A 24,900-nucleotide genomic window follows, 5' to 3' on the forward strand; every position below is an offset into this window, starting at 1 on the left:
TGATTCAGTGACATCCCAGTCACTGAATGGGAGTGTTGGAGACAGTGCGATTGGCACAGGATAGAGCACGGTTTAGGGCTGTTGTACATAGGGTCGCTATGAGTGGCAAACGACTCGACGGCACATAACAATAGCAACAACAACATAACCCTAAATGGAATAGCTCCCTTCTTCTAAGTGTTGGTGGGTTCTTCTCTCTCTGGGATGAGGAGGATCCTGAGTCATAGACAGCAGTGGCTCCAGGGAGTTAGCTTACTCCCTATGCCAGGCAGAAACTGGATCTCTGATTTACAGAAGGGGTCGCTGGCTCAGGGTGAATGGTGGAAGGTCCTTGCATAGATCGAACCGTTGGGGGAGTCTCGTTTAATTTCACACCTGTGTTCTTTGACTGTATCCGTTTTTTAACAGCAGCACTCCTGACATTTTGGACTGGATGATTCTTTGTGGTGAGAACTGTGCCCTGTGGCTCTTGAGCAGCATCCCTGTCTGCCGGCCATTAGCTTCCAGTAGCCATTAGTGTCCCATTTCTGTTATGACTAGAAATGCCTCCAGCATAGTCACATGTCTCCTGGGACTCACAGTCACCCCAGTGGGAGCCATTGTACTATATCAGGAAGCCATTCTTGAATTTTCTATGTCTGTCTGGCTGCACTGTAGGGGAGTGGCTATAAATAGATTTATGAAGGTTTACATGAGAGCTGGAGTCCCCAGAACCAAGATGTCCTATGACTGAAGGTCAAGTGGGGTTTTGTCTCTTTTGAAAACGGTCTCTTAGAAAGGAATGGAAATCTAACTTCTCTGTAAACGTTCTTTAATATCACAAAATAAAATTTTATTTTTTTAAAAAAGAGAGCTGTTCTCAATTCATGTCTTTACAAAGTCATGGTATGGACCCATTTCTAACTGTCTAATGGATGTTGAATGGACAGATTTCTGGCTCCAGTCTCAGGAAATGGCATTTCCATCCTTCTAGTTGCTCAGGCCAGAAACGTGGAGCTGTCCTCAATGCCCGTCTTTCTCTCTCACGCCTCACCTAGTCCCTGAGAGTCCTGCCACTTACCCTCAGAATATGTGCTTCTAGAACCCCACCTCTCGTTTCCCTGTTGGTGCCCATTTGGTTCCCCTGCTCATGCCAGCCCCATTCACCACAGAAGGAAATGCTGCCTGGTCTTGCACCATCCCAGTGGGCAGTCATGGATCAGGCTCGTAGGGCTTTCAGTGCCTGATTTTCGCAAATAGATTGCCAGGCCTGTCTTCATAATCCATTGTAATCTGGAATGCCCAAGGCCTCCACTGACAGGTGGGTGCTTTACTGGAAGTGACTGCTTTAGTCCAGTAGCTTCTGACCAGGCAGTCGCTTTCTGTCCCTTCCCTCGCCATCTGCACTCAGCAGTCGGAACCATTCTTTCAAATTACAGACTTCACTCTCCTCTCAGAATTCTCCAGGGATTCCCTGTGGCCACGTCCACTGCCCTCCTTGTGGTCTCATTTGCCTGCCCCCCGCCTCCTTCTCCATTGAGCCACACTGGCTTCTTTAAGGTGAACTACTCCCCCACCCCGAACCCCCAGAGACTGCACCTGCTGCCCTGTTGAGCATTCCTGCCTGGCTCTGTCATGAGGGCTCTGCTCTGACCCGCTCTTGTATACTAGCTGGGCCCTTTAATTTTTTTTTTCTAGGCACAACACAGAATTGAAATCCTCACTTCATGAAGAGGTGACTTACTAGTCACTCCATCATTTTATGTTGACATCATGGTGCATTTGGGGGAACCCTTGAGCCTAAAACAGCCCCACTCAGTGCTAGTTTTGAATGTGGCAGCAGTCACCTGATGAAATTGATCAAAAGGTTATGATCTCTGAATTAATAAACGTTAGAAATGAAATGAGCCTCTTTAAAAAAAACAACGAAACAGCCATCAAAACCAAAGGTGGTCATTTTCCACAGAACATGCACATTGATTGGTTCTGTTAGGAGATCATAGATAAACAAGTGTAGGATTAATAGGGGTAAACTTCTGTTTGGTGAATAAATACCTAGTGTTGACCCACCCTTGGAGAAAAAAGGTGCCATACTTCCGGCCAGGAGGGACTAGTCCTTGGAGAAGGACATCTTGCTCAGAAGGATGGAGGGACAGTGCAGGAGAGGAAGACCCTGGGTCAGATGGATTGATATAGTAACTGGTGCAAAGGGAGTTGGTGTTTTAGAGTCAGTGAGTCTGGCTCAGGACAGGACAGACTTCACAGCTGTCGTACATAGGGTCACTGTGAGTCGCAGGCAACTTGATGGCACATAACAACCACCCACACCTGGTTCCAGGATTCAGACTTGCTCTTTTTCATGCAGCCTTAAGGCATGTAAAATTGATAGACTCTGGGAAACTGCCAGGTTATCCAGAATTGGCTTGAGTGATGCCATGTGGGTTGAAAATGTGACAATTCTAGACACATATTTATGTGTGTCTTTAACTATGCATAACTAACTGAGCCAATGTAATCAGGAGGTACCTGACTGCTTCATTTACACTGTAAAATTACGTTTAGAATTCAAGCCATTCTTTCTGGATCTGTACTCTGGGAATTGCCTTTATCAGGATCCATGAAGACCAATCACCATGATTGCGGCCCCTAGAGGGCGCTGTTCTGTGTTACATTCAGATGCCAGAGGAACAGAAAGAAGTTAGCTGCAAGATCACTATGTCTGGTGCCTTTTTTTTTTTTTTTTCAGATTTTGGGGGCAACATCAATGTGGAGACCATCAGTGCCTTTATTGATGGTGGAGGCAGTGTTCTGGTAGCTGCCAGCTCAGACATCGGTAAGTCTATTGTAGAAGGTTTAGTGTTGTCTCTCAGTTCTCCAGAGAGCTTGAGGGTATACATGGAAGCTTCACGTTGGCACTCTCTGGTGGGCCTGAACAGGGGTCAGCAAGGGAGCTTAAGCCCCAGGCAGTCCCTCCCTTGCTTTCTAGAACCAGAGCCAGTGAAAGGACTGAGAACCCTGGGGTTAGTTTAATTATAGTGGCTCTTCCTTAACGAAAAGAGGACAAGTAGAAGAGTTTAATAAGAGCCCCAAACCTTTATTTGATTGATTTTGTTTTCTATATTAGAAATTTTCAAAGATGTTCACAAGTCGAGAACCCTCATGTACTTGTCCCCTAGCTTCAACTGTGAACACCACCTGACCAATCTTGTTTCATAGTTTTCAGTATTGGCAGATTATTTTAAAAACCACATTCCTTGTAACGAGTGGGTTTCCTGGTGGGAGCTGATGATGAGGAAGAGAGGAACTGTGTAAGCCCAGGCTCATCCTGGTCAGATTTGCTTTGCAGAGAGCTTTTGAGCAGAACCAAGGTCATGGTGTGTTTGTGGTAGGCGGGCTAGCCACTTGTTCCTGTTGATCCGGTCCTGGCCCATGGGGCAGGAGGATACTGCTTTCAGGGGTTGGGATACAGAAGGTGCAGCACACTAGGGCTGATGGGGCCACGCCCGGCCCGGGGCCCACTGGTAGGGCTAAGCCAGGCATCTCTTTGGTTTGTGCAGGTGACCCTCTTCGAGAGCTGGGCAGTGAGTGTGGGATCGAATTTGATGAGGAGAAGACAGCTGTCATTGACCATCACAACTATGACGTCTCAGACCTTGGCCAGGTAACGTACCCATACCTCCTCTGTCACCTTGCTGGCTTATGGAATGTCCGCCTTCGCTCAGAGCCTATGAACAAGTCAGGGACTCCCAGGTGCAGGCAGCCTTTTCCTAACCTCCCATCAACTCTGCAGCATACGCTCATTGTGGCTGACACTGAGAACCTGCTGAAGGCTCCGACCATTGTTGGGAAATCACCTCTAAATCCCATCCTCTTCCGAGGTGTTGGGTAAGTGAGCGGGGGAGGGCAGCAGAGCCAGGGGAACAAACTTTCTTTTGTCATTGAGGATTTGGGGTTTTCTTTCCCAGAGGTTAAGAGCAAGATTCAATTTTGCCATTGAACCATATTCTATAGTAATGGCAAGAGAAAGATCTAAGTGTTTGTTGAGGAAAAAAGGATTCATTCTAGGGAGAAATGGCTCTTAGGGGACTCTAGATCCTTTGGGCTCAGTGTGGGGTTGATTTTTCTTCCCCTGCAGGATGGTAGCCGACCCTGACAATCCTCTGGTGTTGGACATCTTGACAGGCTCTTCTACTTCTTATTCCTTCTTCCCAGATAAACCCATCACCCAGGTGAGGGGACGCCTTTGTATGCTAGAGGCCTCCAGCTCCTGGGCCCACTGGCAGAGTGCTTTGATTTGAAAGTGTGAATGGAGCAGGAAAGCCCACTTTGCCAAGCTGGTGAAATGAGAAATGGAGAGCAGTGGGAGGCGGGCAGTGAGGTGATCTTGGGTCCTTCCTCAGATGGGACCCAGTGAAGGTGATGTAGGTGTAGCCTACTGTCCTCCAGCTCTGTCGACCCAGCTTCCTTCCCTCCACCCTGCATTCCCTGGATGATGGCCTCCTTTGTTCTCAGTACCCCCACGCAGTAGGGAAGAACACCCTCCTGATTGCTGGGCTGCAGGCCAGGAACAATGCTCGGGTCATCTTTAGCGGCTCCCTCGACTTCTTCAGTGATGCTTTTTTCAACTCAGCTGTGCAGAAAGCTACACCTGGCTCCCAGAGGTGGGTTCCGGGAGGCTTGGGGGTGGTCCAGGTGGCGGGGTCTATGATGTGGGAAGGCACAGATGGGAGGGAAGGACCTCTTAGCTCAAGAGTCAGAAGCCACATATTTTCAGCACTTTTTAACTCTTGGAAGGCTTTACTGTTCTGCTGCTGTGTTGGCACTCTGCTGAACATCTCTGATGGTCTGTCTGGAGACACCCTGCTGCATTCTGAGTCCTTTGACAAGATAGTGTGTAAGCAGCTTCCAGGTTATCGACGAGTTGGGTTCTTAAGTGTGTCTTTAAGTCAGATTTGGAGATTAATTTTGACAGGTGTAGACAGTTTTTACTTTAGTGCAAGAAAATGCTCCAAGCCTTTTTAAGTTTAAAAAGGCAGCAAGTGAAGGTGATTATACTGAAGAATTTGTAGTGAGAAGGGTTGGTTCATTACTTTCAAAGTGAGGACAGATTTATTAACATTAAAGGGCAAGGAATGGACTGTGGGACTGGGGCAGCGCCACTTGACATTTTTCATGTTTTGTGTCCCCTTTGACCATAGGTTCCTACGTGTACCAGGGTAACAGGCAGAATTTAGTTCAGTGTGGTTTTGGGAAGAAGTTGGTTGTGGTGCTCTAGCGTCCTCTCCCATTTCCCCTCTGCAGGTATTCCCAGACAGGCAACTATGAGCTAGCTGTGGCCCTGTCCCGCTGGGTGTTCAAGGAGGAGGGTGTCCTCCGTGTGGGGCCTGTGTCCCATCATCGGGTGGGCGAGACAGCCCCTCCCAATGCCTACACTGTCACTGACCTAGTGGTAAGAACCTCTTAGTGGGGGGAGGGCCCAAAGTTTTGGCTAAGTTGATTTGATTCAACAAGCGTTTCTTGAACAACTCTGCATTGGCCTAAGGGTATAAACAAGGATAAATTAATCTCTAAGAAAGCGAGGTGCAGAAACTGAAAGGGCTGCACTTAGCTCTGCCCAGGAAGTGGGAGTCACACAGAAAGGACATTTGAATTGAGTCATGGGGATGAATTTGTCAGAGAGGTGAGGTAGAGCAGGGATTAGCAGTGTATATGGAAGTATGGGTGCTTGGGAGTGCTGGCATGCTGTGGGAATGGAGAGTGGTTTGAGCTTGGGCTTCAATGGACCATTAAGATTGTGACAAAAATCAGGACCTGCCAGAAGGCATAGATGTGGAGTCAGTTGAGGTAATCTGCTAAGTACTAGTGTTGTTGGTTCATACTCAGCAGCAGGAGGGAGGGCATTTAGCAGTTTCTAGGACTTCTGGGAATTTCTGCCATGCTCACAAGGTGGGAATCAGGGCAGCTCAGAGGGTGGGGAGAGGCACAGAGCAGGCCCAGCCTGGGCTCTCCTGTCCTCCCACCTCAGGAGTACAGCATCGTGATTGAGCAGCTCTCCAACGGCAAATGGGTGCCCTTTGATGGTGATGACATTCAGCTGGAGTTTGTCCGCATCGATCCCTTTGTGAGGACCTTCTTAAAGAAGAAAGGTACATAAAATTTTTGCAGGAGAATGTTCCTAGAAGATGTCCCTATTCTTGTTCTCATGAGGCTCAACAGAAATATCTGAGAAACCTCTCCTTACTGTTTTTTGGGCCCTCCCTAGGTGGCAAGTACAGCGTCCAGTTCAAGTTGCCTGACGTGTATGGTGTGTTCCAGTTTAAAGTGGATTACAACAGGCTGGGCTACACACACTTGTACTCCTCCACTCAGGTGAGCTGAGGACATTCCGTTTTCAGCTAGTTGGGGCTGCCTGGTGGCCAGGGCTGACCATGTGTCCTGCTGCAGGTGTCAGTGAGGCCGCTGCAGCACACGCAGTATGAGCGCTTCATCCCCTCGGCCTATCCCTACTACGCCAGCGCCTTCTCCATGATGGCAGGGCTCTTCATCTTCAGCATTGTCTTCTTACACATGAAGGAGAAGGAGAAGTCTGACTAGGGGCCAGCGCCCCAGGACTCCTACTGCTTGGAGGAAGACAGTTTTTATTGAAGTTTTTTCCCCTTGTGGCATTTTGGGTTTGTGTTGTTGTTTTTTTTTAAGTCATGGGACAGTGGCACAGCCTTACCTCAGTGGGATACAGAATTGAGCACCAATGGGTGGGGGTCAGGGAATACCTTTTTTTTTTTTTAGGGAATACTTTTTATGTAATTTTCCACCTTGAATTAAGTGGCATTTTTTTTCTTATGTACAGTCACTCATTTCTAAAATAAAAACATCACCCTCCAATTTCACCTGGACTATGTTGTGCTTTGTGAGCAGTGAGACTGTGTTTGGTAATGATTGGCTGCCAAAGGTTGAATTAGATTTTAACTGTGAGTTGCTAAAGCTTCTTAAAGGATAAAATATGGTCCATAACACATAAGGGAGCTCTGGAGGCCTAGTAGGTTGTTACTGTGCTACCAGCCCAAAGTCAAATGGTTCAAATCTGCCAGCTGCTCCTCAGAAGAATGATGGGCATTCTCTTACTGTGTGATTTACAGCCACTGAAAACCCACTAGAGGGTCAGCTATGAGTCAGTTCTGACTCCATGGCACATAACAATAATGCATGGGGGGTGGGGTGGGGTGTGTGTGTGAATGATTGAGGCAGAGAACCTAGAATGACAATGACAGTGCTTGGCTTTATTTTATAATTATAGAATTTCTTGGTTGAAAACCTTAAATACATGTTCACCTTGCTTATATTAGGCAACAGCTATGCTCCTAAAATCCATGTGTAAGGTTTTATGTGGATGCCTGGCAGGGCCGGCATATGTGGGAGTGGAGAATTGTTGGGGTCCAGACTTTGATGGGCTGTTAGGACTGTGACTGGAACTCTGGACCATGAGCAGGCATTGATCTGGAGCTGAGTTAATCTTCCTGAATAGTGTCCTTCATCCCCCATTGGTGATGTCCCCCTCCAAAGCTTTCTGGTCATTCGCATTTAATGAGATTCACTCTTAAAGCTACTTGGTTTAAGGCACATACACATTCTGCACTTGTAAATTTATTTTATTATTTTTTTTTTTTTAGTTGTAAATTTATTTTTAATTCTTCACAGTTGAAAGACATGCTGGTTAAAAGGAAGATCCAAGTTTAAAACACCACACTGTTCGTTTCCAGTTCATCAATTATGGTATTTATGCTAAGTTCAGGAGCTAAAGGAGCTCTGGAAAAGCATTCCAAAAAATATCCAGTTGTTCCAGAAAGCCTCATGTTCAGTTTAGAGGTGCGTACTTCTTCTCAGGCTTTATTTCGCTTATTTCACTCTGGTATCTGATTTTACAGACCCCTGCAAAAGCCCGCCTCAGCCCAGGTGATGTGTGCCATAGGGCGGCTTTCACATGAGCAAAAGGCCGTTCCTGAACCTCAGGGCATATGTCACAGGAGAATTTGCTGCTCACAGCCATTACTTTGGTCTATAGTGTAGAACATACGTACTAGAACCCTCAGCAGACTGCTTGGTTATTAACTTCCTAGAGGTCTGTGAAGAAAAGACCTGGCTTTAAGAGCATTCAGACAGCAGTTAGACCCGAGGAGATCTGCTCGCTTGGTATTGTTAGTCCTTTGGCTACAAACACAGGGTAATGGTAACCACATGTAAGCACTGACAAAGTTCTTAGAATTCATCTAGATCAGAAGCTGGCAAACTGGTCTGGCTAATCCAGACAGCTGCTTGTGTTGTTTTTTTTTTATGACTAGGTTGAATGTAGAAAGTAAGTTTTCCCATCAGCAGTCATACACAAGTTCTCCCACGACATTGGCTGCAGTCACTGCAACGTGTCAGCACTCTTTCCTCCTCAGGATCTTTGTTTCCATATGTCCTGTTTCCATAGCCTTTCATTTCTGTTTTTTTGCAAATACCCTTTCAAGCTGCTTTAAAGAGCACATTCTCTAGAAGAGTTGTCTCAGGGCAAGTCTTCTCTTTCCAACCAGTATTTTTTTTTAACTGGAATTTTGTTCTACGTTTCTTGCCCATTCTAACTAGGACCTTCTGTGGTGGTCTTAGTGCTCAGTTACCACTGCTGACCATGCTATCTGGCTTGGTTCAGGTTAGAGGAGACTGTGATTCAAATGGGCCACTAGACCTTTGGACTATTTGTGCCCTTGAGTTTTGTTCTCTTATGCTCCAGGTGGGATGAGATCAGTAGTTTGTATAACTGCTCCCTACAGCCTCATTTTATATATATATGTGAACATAGGCATAGTTTGCAAACATACACCACTATACCAACATGCCTTTGGAAACTATATGAACATTAGAGAAACAATGATAGAACAAGGATCAGATCTTTTGTTCAAAGGGTTGCTATGAGTGGTACTCAATGACATTTAACAACATAACCATGTATTCATGTGTATCAAGTATATTCATGTGTGAGCTCCCTCACTTATTTAAGAAATAATATTTACCTTTGCATCTGCTTACACGTATTATTACTCTTACAGGGATAAATGTTACAGCATCTACTGTAGTCTTATTCTTGCATATCTCTTAGTGTTTTTCTCTTGATCATGTTTTGCCACCTTCTTTCATGTAGTGTGTGGATTTAAGTGAATATTTTGTAACATACAAAATTAAAATTTCTTAGTCCATTAAAAAAATATTCCTGAGCACAGTCACATTCATTTACACATCTAGGGCTACTCTTATGTGACTAGAGAACTCTGGTCACCAAGTGCATAATGTATTAGGTTGCTAACCAAAGGGTTGGCAGTTTGAATCTACTGGCCTAGCTGGACAGTCTCCTCTCACAGATTTACAGCCTTGGAGCCTTAATGGATCGCAGTTACAAGTGGGAACCAACTTGACAGCAGATGGGTTTCTGTTGTAGTCAAAGAGTTGAACACCTTTAGCAGTCTAAAGTATTTACTGTCTGACTTAAGAGTTTGCCAGCTCCTTTTTTAAGACGATTTCTTCATTTTATAGTTAAAACTTTAGCCCACATAGATTATAGGATCCATCCAGAATTGCACAGCTAGAGTTAGCAGCTACCGATCATGTACTTTGACTCATACTGTTGCTTTCAAACTTGCCAAGCCTGAGACCTTCTCTGGCACTGACCAGCCCCTCTCTGCACCACACTTTCTCCTGACTTCCACCCTTGCACCTTAGAGCCCCTCCTTCGGCACTCACAGACAATCAACACAGATGCAGCTACATTCTTTTAGTAACTCAGCTACGTGTGGAGCCATCAAGGGGCTGCTCTCCAGGAGTGGAGGAGAAGGGCTGCCTGGCACAGGGCGTCACACTCCAGGTTGGCTAGAAATAACATCTTCATTTTTGTTTCCACACAACTCCTCTCTGGGAGCCTGTCAGCCAACAGAGTGGCAGCTGACTGCTGGAGAAGCCAGCCAACCATCTTGTCCAATTTCAGATTCTTCAGGGCTAAGATGTGTTCACCCCAGAGGCTTAAATGAAGCACATTTGCAGCTACTCGGGCAGATGGTCTCTGAAACAAGAAGGGAAGCTGAAAAAAACATCTACAACAAAGTATGTTGTCGGCAGCCTACTTAGTTAATGTCAGGGTCATCGTTCTCTTCCAGTCTAGTCTCAGTCATTCTTCCTGGACCTTCTCCCTCCTCCCATCCTCCTTCACTAAGCTACCTACAGTCGCTGCTCTCTACCCACGCTCCAGGCATTTCCACATGTATGGTTTGCAGTGGGGCTGTCTACTGTGTTGAAATGGCCTTCCCCATTTTGGTAGGTTCCATGCCTCACAGGTGTACTACCCTGTCTCATCCCATGGACTGGGCTTAGGTAGGTAGGTTATTTTCCTTCTTTTAATAGTGGCTGCTAGGTGCCATTGAGGAAAAATTATAGTGATGCTATAAAAACCACATCTGAACCCTGTCCTATCCTGTGCCAACCTCATCATCTCTGAGACATTTGAACTCATTGCTACAGTCACTGTCAGTATATCTCCTTGAGAATCTTCTCTCTCTTGCTGACTTTCCAACCATGATATCCCTTTCTAAGGAGTAGCCTTTTCTAGCAACATGCCCAAAGTATTTGAGACAAAGCTTAGTTATCCTTGTTTCCATGGAGCAGTCTGGCTGTACTTTTCCCAAAACATATCTGTTCTTTTGGCAGTCCACAGGATATTCAGTACTCTTCTCCAACACTACAAACTCAAAGGCATTGATTATTTTTTTCTGCCATCCTTATTCACTGTCCAGCTATGAGATACATAACAAGCAATGGAAAACACTGGCCTGAATCTGGTGCACCTTAGTCTTTACAGTGACATCACTGCTCATCTGCAATTTGGAGAGGTCCCTGACTGCAGACTTTCCCAGTGAAATGTATCTCCTGATCTCTTGACTGCTGGTCCTAAGAAAGTTGCTTGTGGATCTAAGCAAGATGAAATCATTGACAGTTTCAATCTTTTCTTCATCTTTCATGATGTTGCTTATCAGTCCAATGGTGAAGACTTTTGTCATCTTGATGTTGAGATGTAATCCATATTGAAGGGTGTATTCTTTGATCTTCTACACCAAGTGTTTCAAGTCCTCCTCACTTTCAGCAAGCAGAGTTTTGTCATTTTCATAACAGGTTGTTGATTCTTTTCTGATTCTGATGCCATTTTTCATACCAGCTTCTATCTAGAATTATTTGCTGTGCATACTACAAATGTTATAAGGATGAAGAAAGGGTACAACTCTGACATACACCTTTCCTGATTTTTTTTTGGGCTCTTTTCAGTTTATTGCATGAAAGTGTTAAACTAGTCCAAGTTAAAAGTGGACCCCAAATGGTTACATTATACAAGCTGTGAAGTTTTAAACTTGTGACAAGGGACAGAAGGGAAATTTTCTACTCATTGCAAGGAAATCCTCACTTAAACTTCAGTGAGCCCCAAGCACTTAAAACCCATGAGCCTTCAGCTGGTCGTCCTTAGCCAGTCCAATCTCTACAAGGAACTGGCATACGTTCTTGCGTTGGTCACCCTGTAGCTGAATTACTTCTCCATATTCTGGAGGCTCAATTACAGTACCATTGCAGGCAAACTTCTTAAACGCCTTCACTAGTTTCTTTTTATCGTAATCATCAGCGATCCCTTGGACAGTTGTAAGGGTCTTCCTGCCGTTTCTCTGTTGAATTCTTATATGGATATAATCCTCAGTCCCGGCAGGAAGCAGGTCATCACCCTTACTTGCATCAGCAAAGGGGTTGAAAGAGTGGAGGTTCTGGATAGCGGACATACGATACGATTCCTTTTCCTTGGTGGAAACGGCCTGCGGAAGGCGGTGGCAGGAGAAGGCGGGCAGGGGGGACGGAGCGTCAGGAAGCGAGGGGGCTCGAGGGGGAGGCAGCTAAGTCCTCGGCGGCGGCTCAGTGATTGGGGCCACCTTTCCTGATTTTAAAGCATGCAGTGTTCCCTTGCTCAGTTCGGACAACAGTTTCTTGGTACAGTTATGTTTCTTAGGCACACAATTAAGTGTTCTGGGATTCACAGTTTTCTTATTGTTAGCCACAATCTGTTAAGGTCTGCACAGTCAAATACCTTTACATAATCAATAAAACTCAAATAGACATTCTTCTCCTATTCTTTGCTTTTAGCCAGGACCATGTGACATCAGCAATGATATCTCTGGTGCCACTATCTTTTTTAATCCCAGCTTGAACTTCTGACAGTTCTCTATCAAGGTACTATTCTAGCCATTTTTGGATGATTTTCAGCAATATTAATGATAACTGTTTGATAATATCCACATTCTGTTAGATTACCTTTCTTGGGAATGGAAACAAATAAGAGACTTCTAGTCAGTCATCTAAGCAGCTGTCCTCCAGATTTCCTGGCACAGACAAGTGAACACTTCAAGGGCTGCATCTGTTAGTTGAAATACGTCAGTTGGTATTCCAGTGATTCCTGGGATCTTACTTTTTTGGCCAATGTCTTCAGCGCAGCTTAAAATTCTTACTTCATTACCACTGGCTCTTGCTTTTGCTCATATGGTACTTAGAGAAATTTTTCATTGTCAACCAATTCTTTTTGGTATGGTGACTGTATTCCTTTTGATGCTTCCTGGATCATTCAAGATTTTTCCCATAGTATCTCTAAGTATTGCAGTTTGAGGCTTGAATTATTCCCCCCAGTTCTTACAAACTGAGAAATGCTGAGCAAGTTCCTCTCTTTTTTTCCTCAAACTTCAGCTCTCTGCACATTCCGTTATAATACTTTGTCTCTGCTCCCAAGCAGGTTGGGTGAGTCCTGGCAAGGACAGCCAAAGGGCTTCTTGTGCTCCAGACAGAGGTGACCGTAGAGAAGGTATGAAGAGCTGTCTGGTGAGGCTGCAGCCATGGCAGCTTTTCCTCTGAATGAAGTAAAAACCAAATCAGACTCCCAGCTGCCCAGGACAGAACAGCCAGCCTCATAAGGTTTCTAAGGATTTTGGTTTCGAAGATCTTTGTCTTCTCAAGTTGCCCTTTGAAATTTTCTGTTCATCTTTTTTACTTTGGCATTTCTCCTCTTTGAAAATTATATTACAGTATTGAGAACCAAAACAGAGTATCTTCTGATATCCATTTTGTTCCTTTCTTCCTCCTCTGTCTTTGGAACATCACCTTTTGCTTTCTTCTTCATGGATTCCCTTTGATGCCATCCCATAGCTCATCTGGTCTTCCGCCATTAGTATTTGATGCCTCAAACCTATTCTTTAGATGATTTTGAAATTCAAGTGGGACAAACTCAAGGTAGTATTTTGGTTCTTGAGGACTTGCTTTAATTTTCTTCAGCTTCAATTTGAACTTGTACATGAGTAATTGAGGGTCTGTTCCATAGTCAGCACATAGTCTGGTTTTGACTGCTAATTTTGAGCTTTTCCAATGATTCTTTCCACAGACATAGTTGGTCTGATTCCTGCATAGTCCATCAGGTGAGGTCCATGTGTAAAGTTGCCATTTACACTTTTTAAAAAAATGTATTTGCTATGAATAAATCACTGAATGTACAAAATTTAATCATTCTATATCCAGTCTCAATTCTGTCACCAAGACCATACTTTCCGACTACCATTCCTTCCTTCCTCATTGTTTCCACATTTTGCGTTTCAGTCACCAGTAATGCCTCTTGGTTGCATGTTTGTACAGTGTTCGTCTGCAAAAGTTGGTAGAAATCCTCAGTTTCCTCCTCTTTGGCTTTAGTTATTGGTGCACATATTTGAGTAATAGTCTTATTAAGAGGTCTTCTTTGTATGCATGTGAATAGTACCCTATCATTCACAACATTGTACCTTAGGATCTTGAAATTGTCTTTTTCATTAGGAATGAAAACGCCATTTGTCCTCATTTTTCATTCCTGGTATAATAGTTCATATGCCAGTCCATCTCAGTTCACTCATGCCTAGAATGTCAACCTTCATGTGTTCCATTTCATTTTTGACAACTTACAATTTTCCATAATCAACACTCTTGGCACCAGCAGTCAGGAAGTTAAAAGACAAACTTGCACTGGGAAAATCTGTTGTCAGAGACTTCTCCAGAGTACTGAGGAGCAACAGTATCAGTCTAGAGATTAAGGTGTGCCTGATCCAGGCTATAGTCTTTGCAATTCCTTTGCATCAGAGAGCTGGACAATGACTAAGGATGACAAAAGAATCATTGATGCTTTTGAGTTGTGGCACTGGAGAAGAGTCTTGAACATACCATGGACCACCAAGAAAACATGTAAGTCTGTCTTGGAGAGGGTGAAACCAAGTTTCTCCTTAGAGGCTAGGATTTTGAAGCTCTGTCTCACATACTTTGGGCATGTGGCCAAGAGGGACTGGTCCTTAGAGAAGGACATCATGCTTGGAAGAGTGGAGGAACAGTACAGGAGAGGAAGATGACAGATGAGATGGATTGATGCAGTAACTGGGGCAATAAGGGTCAGTGTGTAGGAGTCAGTGAGACTGGTTCAGGACAGGGCAGGCGTCAGAGTTGTTGTACATGGGGTCGCTATGAATCACAGGCGACTTGACGGCACATAACAGTACATGCTATGTTCTATTTATTAAAAGCTGCCTGCAGCTATTTCTCATTTTGAATGACTTCCAATCTGGGCTCTACTTTAAGGTGAAATTAGTATTAGATTAATTCTATGTTCCTTTATTGTTCATATTTTAATAGTTGTTGAGTACCGTTGAGTTGGAAACGACCTATAGCTGACCCTCCAGTGGGTTTTCAGAGGTAGTTAATCGCATGGGAGGTGACTGCTCCTCCTTCTCCTGTGGTGAGCAGCTGATGGTTTCAAACTGCCCGCGGGCCTTTGGGATTGCAGTGCAGTTTCTTACCACTAGGCCACCAGAGCTCCCTGCTACTGTACCCAACATGGCATTATGTGTATGGTGAAAGAAAAGTGGTAGAACAGTAATTTGACTTACGGTCTGTCTCGAGGGTTTTTCCACTAAGTAAGTATGCCATAGAAACTGGGCCTGCCACTCCACTCATAGCTTCAAATACTAGCCTTTATATTCCTTCAGAGTAATTTAAAAAATGTCCACATGGGTGCTTGTGAGAGGTTTTCCTATTTGTCTGACTAGGTCTCAGCTCTTCCTGTAAGCTACAGCCTTGTTAAGCATTTATAAAAAGTGCAATCTTGTCCTTCTAATGTGAAGGTGCCATCACTTAACACCCAAGTTGGTTTTTGCTCAGTGACCCCCATGTGACAGAACAGACCATCCTTATAGGATTTTCCAGGCCATAATCTTTAAAAAAATAAACTTGTCTTTCCCCATGGAGCTGCTGGGTGGAACTGCCAACCTTTCAGTTAGCAGCTAAGCACCTAATCATCACATTACCAGGTTCCTTCTGAGTAACTTTTTAAAAAAAATGTTAATATGCAATTTTATTTTACAATTTAATTAATGGCAGTTTATGATTTTTAAAACATTGTTTCCATGAAGACCCCCAAACAGGTGGACTGACATGGTGACTGCTGCAATGGGCTCTTGTGTGTCAGGAAGTGTGAGGATGGCGCAGGATAGAAAGAACAGGGTTCAGACCTTTTGTTCATAGAATCGCTATGAGTCTTCCTGGACTCAACAGTACCTAACAACAGTGTCATCCATAACTGGCTGATGAAAGATAAGGCAAGATTCAGGTATGTTGTTCCCAGAGAAGCTATGATTCATAGTTAACTGAGCATGGAATAACATGTCAACCAATTAATGCAAAATTAGTAAAATAGGAGCCATGGATACAAAGACCTTCTAAAGCGTGATTGGTTCTATTGGTCTATGTAAAATTTGGATGAAACTGCCTTCACAGGAGGGACACTCAGGCAATTAAGGTCACCAGGTGTTGGAAATGACAGACAAAATAAAGGGTGCAGGGGCTCTGATGCAGAAATGTCGGTGAATGTGAAGATCTGGGATTCATCTCTGTGTCTGAGTGACTTTCAGCAAAGGAGAGTTCAACTGTAGGATTCTGACTAATGTTTTAGTGGCAGATAGCTGCACCACACCTACTTAAGTTAATACGTAATTATACTGCTGTATGTAAATGCTGTATTGCTGCAACTGTCCTTTACTTTCATAAGCTCCAGGGTCTGTTTGTCCCTGCAGTACCTCAGCCTGTCGTCACCCTGGAACACGTGCTCAGTTTTCCGTCCATACCTGACAGCTGTGGGAACAGCCTCACCTTACTGGCCTTTCGCTGGAGCAGTGCTCTCACTAGGTGTCTTGCATCCAGAGGCACTGACTCGGGCAGTGCTGGCAGCTGGGCCTCTTTGTAACTACGGCTTTCCAGGTGGGTCTGATCCTGGCCGTAAAAGGGATTGGAGAGTCCAAAGATCTCATAGGCAATCGCTCCCACAGCCCAGGCGTCTGCCTTGCTGTAGTCGATCACTGCCCTGGGGCCAGGACGGGCGGTGGACACCTGCTTGGGAAGCAAAGATGTGTAGTCACGCTCCTGGCATTTCTAATCCCACTGTGTTTTCTCAGCACTGGTCCCAAGGGCCAACCAGGGCTCTGTCCAGGAGCCCAGCATTTGAGTCAGCTGTGGCTCAGGCCCAGAAAAATCTGCTGAGACTGCCTGGTTTATGCTCACAAAACTCCTGCCTCCTGGGAGCATGAGAGAGATCCAGATTAAAGCAAAGTGGCAGGGGAGGGACTGGTACCAAATTACAGGCCAGAAAAGATGAAGGTGTTGACTAAGAACTAATGAAGTATCCAGTCTCATCCTATTATTTCATGGGAGAGAGATGTAGTGGAAGTCTCTGCTGATAACAGATGACGCAGGCAGCAGGACTCACCTCAGGAGCCATCAGGCAGCCGTTTCCACCCCGATCCACATACCAGCTGGTGAAAGGCAACTGCAGGCCGATGCTTTCATCTGCCAGGCAGCAACCGAAATCAGTGATCACCAGCCAGGGACAGCCATCTGTGGAAGGGACAGGAGAGGTGAGTAGCTGGTTCTCCTCTCCTCCCAAAGGTCCCTGTGTTTTCCCACTAAAGTCTCCATCAAGATAGGTAGGAGAGGGACTAGCAGGGATTCGGCTGGTCAGAGTGCAGAGCACAAAGTCCTGGAAGGGAGTCCCCTCACCAGAGCTGAACCGGAGGGCATCCATGAATGCAGAGAAACCTCCAGGCAATTAAAGGCCCAAGGCAAACCAGCTCTGGTGGCTGAGTGGTAAGGATTTGCATTGTCAACCCAAAGGCATGAGGCCCAAATCCACCAGCTGCTCTGCAAGAGAAAGATGGGCTCAATTCCCACGGGATTTACTGACTGTGAAAACTTGCAGGAGGGTCCGCTATGAGTCGGTCCCAACTTGATGGTACACAACAACAAGGCAAATGACAACCTGATAAAAGTCTAGCTCATAAAAAAAAAAGGATGAAAAATGAAAAAAAAAAGGATGAAAAATGGAAAAAAAAAGTCTAGCTCAGTCTAAATTACTTTCTAGCAATTAGAGTTCTTGCCAAATGAAATATGCCGTTCAGTTTACTCATTAGATAGTGCCTGCCTTGAATGACCTCTTTACAGCCCTTTATATCTTCAACTTGAATCTGAAAATCCCAACTCCAAGTCTACTAAACAGGTGGTGAGGCGCCGTCTAGTTGACTGAGACTCATAGTACAGCAGATTGAACCCTGCCCTGCCGCGCACTCTGCATCCTCCTTACAGTCTCCGTTGCTGCCCATTCTTGCAGTTGCTGTTCTATCTATCTCATTGAGGGTCTTTCCCTCCTTTACTGACCATCTACTTTTCCAAGCCAGAAGAATAGAAGTGCTGCCAAGGTGCTCCTTAGAAGCAAGGATGGTGAGATCTGGGCTTACTTATAGCATGTTAGGAGAAGTCATTTCTCAGAGGACAGAATGCATTAAGAACTATTTATCTGTAAAAGGAACCAGAGTTCCTTTAAAAACACGAATTCCTTTAGTAATTAAATTGCAATATGACTCTTTGAAATCTCATTCAAATCATATCAGGTGGATGACTCTCCTCCACTATATCCCCAGATAAATGGCCATCTAGCTTTTCCTTGATTGCTTGTAGTGATGGGCAACTCATTATTTGCAGAGATGGCTGGGCTTATATTAGGACACCTCTCACTGCTTGAAAAGTCTTTCTTAAAATAAACAAACACCTCCCTCTCTTTTATTTATACTAAAGCACTTCCACGCTGAGGTCTGTAAATGGGTAACAGAAAGGAAGTGGGAGGCGAGAAGATCCACTGCAAATCCACCAGATGCTCTGCAGGAGAAGGAGGGGCAATCTCCTCCTGTACCTGTCAGATCTGATTTGATGGTACACACACACACACACACACACACACAAATAATAAAAAATAAAAGAATAAAAAAAAGGAACTAGGGAGACAATAAAAGCCCGTGCTTTGAAAATGGTGCTCACCTTTGTGTGAAGCAAAATTAATACATGAAAACTTATGGTAATCTAAAACCCTAAAAAGCCTTAAGGGTCCTAAATGTTCCCAGACTTAACCTCTAGTGCACCCTGGTTCCCTCTGATAAGCACTTACCAGCATCAAACTCCACAAGGATGTTGTCAGACTTTAAGTCTCTGTGTGCAATGCCCTGTTGGACCAGATGATCCACCCCTTCCAGGAGCTGCAAGGTCATCACAGTGGCGAGGCGGGGGCTTGGGGTGGCTGTGCGGAGGTACTGGCGCAGGGTACAGGGATAGCTGATGGAGGGGAGACAGGGCCTTGTGTTATCACGAGCACACGGATGGTCCGTAGTATGTACTGCTAGGATGGTAGCCTCTTCTTCCTGGAACGTTTCATTATTTACCCACCTGTCTGTTTCCAAGCCATTCACCATTCCGAAATTCTAAAGGAGTCTACATGTTACAAGTAACAGCACAAATATTCTTTTTCTTAAAGGATTCATTATAGTAATATTAGTGGTTACAGGGGATGATGAAAGAACTGTTACTGAGACATAGGCTGGGTAAGCCACAGACAAGGGATGCTTGCTAGTCAAATGTGCTGAAAGCATTATGTGAAAAGTCCAGGAAAGTGGCTCTAGGACAGATATAATCCACTCCTTGATATCCCAGTGATGCTCCTTCTCCCTGAATGCCCGTGCTTGGTGTACACACACAGGGCAAGACCCAGCTCCTATGCTAAAGATGAGGCAGCTCCAGTATCTGGCGACAACCCTGCCACTTACTTCTTCATAACAAGGAAAAGCGTCCGTCCATGGCCCAGGCCATCAGGGTGGAGTTGTGGGGGCAGCACATCAGGGTAGTCAACCAGAGCCCCTGGCAGCAGCGGCACAGACGAGGTGAAGGCGCGGAAAACCCGGATGATGTTGGGGTGAGGCGCCAGCTGCTTGACCCCTCCCTTGGATTTTCTTTCAGTCAAGTGGGGAGACATGAAGCCAGAGTCAGATACAGTGGCTGGAGAGCAGACTCTTGTATAACATATGTAAGCAGTCAGTACCCAGAGCATTGCTGTCTAGTGCTTACCAGACGGCCCTGCCCTGAACTGTCCAGCTACTCTGCCACCCTGAGAGCTCTCCAGGAACAAAATGGGTTGTTTTTTGTTTTGTTTTTAACCAAACCACAAAACAAAACTCAGCTCTACAGTGCAAGCTGCAAGTACCTAGAATGATACTTGGCACCTTCAGGGACTCTGTTAGGGGAATGAGTGCTTTTCTCCGGGAGACAGAGTTCAGTTTGTACTGCTAGATAGGTGATGTTCCATGACTCAGTCCCCACCACTCCACGGAGACATCCGAAGTCAGGCCAATTTTCCAACCACTGGCATGGTTCGATGGCTTTCCTGCACCTGTTCTAATGTGGATCATGTGGATCACTCACTCACACTGTCTAAAGTCAGGTAATTTGCAATCTTTTCCAAGCAAAATTAGCCATCAACCACAAACCCATTATTAACTACATTATTCAGTAGATACATCTACTGGGTGTCAGACATTGTGCTGAGTGCTGGAGACACAGGTGGTCATCATACTCTCAGAGCACTCACAGCCAGGGTGGCCAGTGGGCCAAAGGGACTTACCTGTAGGTGATTGCTCCATACTCCCCGGCTAATGCCACTCGGCTCGCTGGGACCAGCTCCTGGCTCATTGTGCTCAAGATGGCTTCGTTGGAAGAGCCCGCCTGCAATATAGCCACAATGAGTCTAGTCATACAACCCAAGTACCACGCCCTCCCTGTAACCTGGACCCGGGCAGCTACTGTCTATAGTTGCCTTGCATCTTCAAGAGAAGATAACCTCTCAAGTGGCAAGAGTGTGTACTCCTAGGAAGAGAAGGTAAGGGTGCCATTCATGCCACCTCAGGGAACTCTTCCCATGCCTCAAACTCTTGGCAGCTGTCAAGGTGAAGGCCAGGGCAGGAGGTACTTTTTCCTGCCAGAGATGCCTTTGGCTACTAAAGCATCTAAACTGACAGGCCATAGCCTGACAGACTCCACCAGGGATCAAGTCACACTGAGCCACAGAGCAGCCTCCTCCACCTCCGCCTCAAGTAAGCAAACATAAACTGAAGAGGGAGAAAAACACCTTGGATTCTTCATTTCATTATGAGTGACACTCAAGATTGATGGTACCTGGATTTGTACCACAAAGCTCCTCTAAGAACCCATAGATCCAGTTTTTATAGCGTTTGTGAATACAACAGCTGTTACTAGTATTGTCAGGACCAGTAAAAGTTTAGGTGCTAAAGACAGGATGCATCATAGGCAAAGCATCTGGCCCAGCCTGGAAGTGCAACAATCTAGAAATTGCATTTAGAGCCAGAACCCACACTCTCCAGTGTGTGGCCTAACTGCTGTGCTGCTAGCCACTATAGCCTTGGATGGTACTTGGGCAGACGACAGAACATCAGGTTTTGATCAGTCTCCTAAACTCAACTGTGCAACAGCAAGGTAAAGAAATGACTCTGAAAAGCGAGAAAGCTTTGATTTTGTAGGGGAGAAAAAAAAAAACAGCCTTGAGAACTGCGGGGTGACAGGGTGTCTCTGATCTGGAGGTGGGAGTGAAGGGTGATTCACAGGAAAGGAGTGGGCGCCTCCTATTCAGTGAGCCACTCCATGGGAACAAGTCGGTGAGGGCAGCTGCAGGCCTGAGGTAGATCGACCATGACTGACAGGTTAGAGACCAGTGTTCAGACACTGGCTACAAGGCCCACTCAGGCCTCACCCCAGACACTGAGTCAGAATCTGCCCTTTATCTTGTCCCCAGGGTGACCTGTGGACATACTAAAATGTGACACCCACTGCTTAGACTCTCTTGTGTAAAAGGTACTATTACTGTGGAGAATTTATGTTTTTCCCCATCTGCTCCCTGAAAAGTCTATCGGGTCCACTCAGGCTGGCATTTGCAAAGTGCTACCTTTGAAGGTGAAAGGGCATGTCCTTACCGAGATGTTCCACATCATCTTGATGGCTAAGGGAAAGGCCGGGGGCTGGGATGTGCTCTCCTCAGTTTCCCCCTGTGGAATGACATCGGGTTCTCTTCTTGTCAGCAGCCTGGAGCTCTCTGCTCCTTTCAGCTTCTGGGGCACCGTGGGCACAGTGGCTTCATACACAGCAGCACTGCAGCCCTTGCCAATAGATCGCCCTATAAGATACTCCTCCAGGCGGAAGCCCTGCCAGCGTCTATTGTCCAGTGGGTTAGGCAGCAGCTTGTTTTTCTGGGTGAAAATCGCCTGTGGGGGGAAATGAAAGCACAGTGATCCTGGGGCCTAATAAAGCACAAGTAAAGGGACAGGAGGGGAAAGTGGTAGATTGATTGACAAGGTCCTCATTGTCAACATCAAGGGCTACTAAAAATGTAGCCAAATTGGTTTTTATGGCTTGACCATCCTGTATTTCTGGTTATTCAGAATAATTTCTCACTTCATTGTAGTCAGAGACAGCACAACCCAGCACAGTCCAACCCAACACAGAAGGGATTAGTGAGGTCACCAGAATGTCCAAGTTTTGCAGTTGGCACACCGCTTCTGCTGCCTGTGACCCTGCTGTCACATTCTTAGAGACTCCTGATTATGAGATGGCTATCTCTGCAAAGAACTTGGCCACAGCCACTACACAGTAATCAATACCTGAGGGTGGGCAGCAGCACCAACGGTGATATCCTTCACTTGGTAGTGACCTCCAGCTGTTTTCTGCAGGTGAGGGAGTAAACTCAGAACTAGATCTACAGCTTGTCTGTCTATGCCTCCTAGGAACCAGATGGGTGGCTCACTGTTGTAAGGAATGGAACTAAGAGTACAAGCATTTGGGCAGAAAGGCGTGTAGGCATGGGGAGCTGGGCTAAGAGTTCACATATCAAAAAACTGAGTATGTTCCTACTTCAAATAGTTGCTGGGTGCTTTCCAGTCCACAACTTGTAGTGACCCTAAACAATCTGAACCCTGGTCTATCCTGTCCAGCCTCATCTCAGTGTGACACTCTTGTGTCAGTCTATCTTGTTGAGGATCTTCCTCCCCTTTGCTGACGAAAAATGATGGCTTTTCCCAAGAACTGGCCCCTTCTGACAACATAACCAAAGTATGTGAGATGAAGTTTCACCATCCTTGCCTCTATCATAATTTCTCCAATCATCAAATCTGCATAATCTGCTGATCCGTTCCTTTCCAATTCTATAATCAGTCATCCAGCTGTGCCAGTATGGCCCCTTCACACTGACCTGCGGTCACAACTTGAAGGTACCAGTCTTCAGACACCCCCATCCCACCTCACATGATCCTTCACTGTCTGAGTCCAATTAAACTATACTATTTTTACATGACACTCCTTTGCTCCAATCCAATCCAACTCTCCTTCAGTTCAGCCCATATTTCCATATGAAAACCACTTCACCAAACAGGGCATACATTTTCACTTCTCTGGGTAAATGCCTATGGAAGTAATGGCTGATGTATTGTAGGTGCATCTTTAGATTTGTAAGAAACTGTCATACTATAGAGGTGTTAGACCATTTCACACTCTCATCAGCCACACACGAGGTCACCTTTCTCCCTATCCTAACCAGTACTTGGTGTTATCACAATTTTTTATTTTAGCAGTTTGATCTGCAGCAACCTTTTTTGCCCTGTTGTTTTTTTTTTGTTTTTTTGTTACAAGAATCATTTCTTATTGGTCATCCTGTATGGGGGGGGGGAAGCGCATTTGTAGAAAGGCAAAGATAACAGCCTTCAAAGGGGGCCTTAGCCCTACAGTAAAGCAACAAATTCTGAACCAAATCACCTCAGCAAAGGAGGTGCAATTTGTAAATCAAGATAAAAATCTGGGCAGCAACTGCAGCCAGGCTGCTCTGAGGTGCTTGCAGGTGGCACAGGTGTCCCTTTCCTTAGGGAATCTGTGACCTCGGTCTGGGAAAGTGGGGGTAGGGGAACTTAGAACACTTAAGGAACCAGAACACCAAGCCCTCCCCCAGGCAGCTGCAAACTGTTTCCAGCTGTTCAGCAGAACTTGGGGAACTTGTCTGGCCTGGCCTGTATCCACAGAGGAAGCACACTGTCCAGCCAGGCTGGCAGGAAGCAGCTCCACCCATCCCCCCAGGGTTCCCCTCACGGGAGAGTCCCTGCCCCCTTGGAGGCATAGGGTGCAGGCCCCTTTCCTGTGGGCTTCACCTTCCGTTAGCCAAGGCACCAGAGGGCTTCCAGGTCCCAGTGGGCGCTCATGATCAGCCAATTGAGATTGGAGAGCTCCATGACCAAGCTACACACAGTGCCTGTTGCGTCTCAAAGGCCTGGATCCTTGACTTGGGGTTCCTGGGCTGGGCTGAGGTGATGGCAGGTGGGCTGGTGCTATTTCCTGCCCTGTTTTAATTTGCATTCCTTTAGTGGATAGTGATGCTGAGAATCTTTTCATGGGCTTATTTGATACCTTTGTTTCCTCTTCAGGTTTTTGCCCATTTCATAGCTGGATTTTTTTTTTATTTCGTTTTGTCTTGTTTTAACACAGATCCTTCTAGAGAGCAGCCACCATTCTGAAGAACATGGAATTGTAGCACTAGTGTTGGTAGAGCTTGTGAATTTTCAAAAGAAGTCAAATATCTGAGTCTTTAATTGGAAGTTAATTGCTAACTCCTTAAAACTATGAGGCAGGAGGGTACAGTGTGAGAAAAGACATGTGGAGGGTGGGTAAACCTAGAAGGATCAGTCTTACAGATAAAAAACCCCCACCCCTTCCCTATATTAAACAAGATTTGGTAAGTTCTCCATTTTTGTCTTCTGTAAGTTAAGCTGTAGCAAAAGACAAGGGCGAGAGCTGAGGGCTAGGTCAACGTCACCTGTCATTCAAAACTAGCTGGCAATCAAGCACGAGACAGCCTGGCGACGGTAACGAAGAACGAGAAGAACGAGAACTTGGCTGGAGACCAGGACACATGGGCTCTGTGTCCTTGGCTACATCAATCCCCCTGCTAGGCCTCAGCCCCCACCTGCAAGATGTAGGGGCTATACTGATTCAAACCGAGGGAGAGGCAGCGTACAAAGGGTGATCTCGGAACTATTTCAAGAGTTTATGAAGAGATGCCCTGTTGTCGGTAGACATCACTGGTAATGCTATTAACCAAAATATCAGACTTGATGATTCCTGTGGGGTCAATGTCGCTAAGTGCTTGGCTATACTCTAGAGATGACATTGCTCACTGGTTAGGGTTACAGACTTTAGCTGTTACGTGATCTCAGTACGTTTCCCCATTCATACACTGTTGATAATGACTTAAGATAAAGGAATGTTGCAATTTAATTGTCATGAAGTTTGAGAAAATGCTAACAAAATCACTAGCCCAGCACCTACTGGATCGGGAGCTATTTCCAAAACATGCTGCTTGAGTAAAGGAAAACAGTTAAGAAAAAAAAAAAA

General features: G+C 45.5%; 2 protein-coding genes across 2 annotated transcripts in view; one reads left to right on the forward strand and one right to left on the reverse strand.

The window, feature by feature from the left end:
- DDOST (dolichyl-diphosphooligosaccharide--protein glycosyltransferase subunit (non-catalytic)) overlaps nt 1-6,573 on the forward strand; it is a 31,773-nt gene extending 25,200 nt beyond the window's left edge. The window contains exons 3-11 of the mRNA XM_006883572.1: nt 2,726-2,812; nt 3,537-3,640; nt 3,770-3,864; nt 4,115-4,208; nt 4,492-4,640; nt 5,281-5,428; nt 6,005-6,125; nt 6,242-6,348; nt 6,424-6,573. Of these exons, the coding sequence (XP_006883634.1) occupies nt 2,726-2,812; nt 3,537-3,640; nt 3,770-3,864; nt 4,115-4,208; nt 4,492-4,640; nt 5,281-5,428; nt 6,005-6,125; nt 6,242-6,348; nt 6,424-6,573 (1,055 nt within the window). The remainder of the gene's footprint in view (nt 1-2,725; nt 2,813-3,536; nt 3,641-3,769; nt 3,865-4,114; nt 4,209-4,491; nt 4,641-5,280; nt 5,429-6,004; nt 6,126-6,241; nt 6,349-6,423) is intronic.
- Nucleotides 6,574-9,808: 3,235 nt separating this feature from the next.
- The window catches only part of PINK1 (PTEN induced putative kinase 1), a 15,795-nt gene continuing 703 nt past the window's right edge, over nt 9,809-24,900 (reverse strand). The window contains exons 2-8 of the mRNA XM_006883573.1: nt 21,444-21,735; nt 20,081-20,181; nt 19,230-19,412; nt 18,578-18,741; nt 16,850-16,977; nt 16,237-16,473; nt 9,809-10,066 (exon numbers count right to left, since the gene is read on the reverse strand). Coding sequence (XP_006883635.1) covers nt 9,809-10,066; nt 16,237-16,473; nt 16,850-16,977; nt 18,578-18,741; nt 19,230-19,412; nt 20,081-20,181; nt 21,444-21,735 — 1,363 coding nt within the window. The remainder of the gene's footprint in view (nt 10,067-16,236; nt 16,474-16,849; nt 16,978-18,577; nt 18,742-19,229; nt 19,413-20,080; nt 20,182-21,443; nt 21,736-24,900) is intronic.

Source organism: Elephantulus edwardii, unplaced genomic scaffold, assembly GCF_000299155.1.
Source record: "Elephantulus edwardii isolate Elephantulus edwardi_28Jun2011 unplaced genomic scaffold, EleEdw1.0 scaffold00028, whole genome shotgun sequence".
In the NCBI taxonomy this organism is placed as follows: domain Eukaryota; kingdom Metazoa; phylum Chordata; class Mammalia; order Macroscelidea; family Macroscelididae; genus Elephantulus; species Elephantulus edwardii.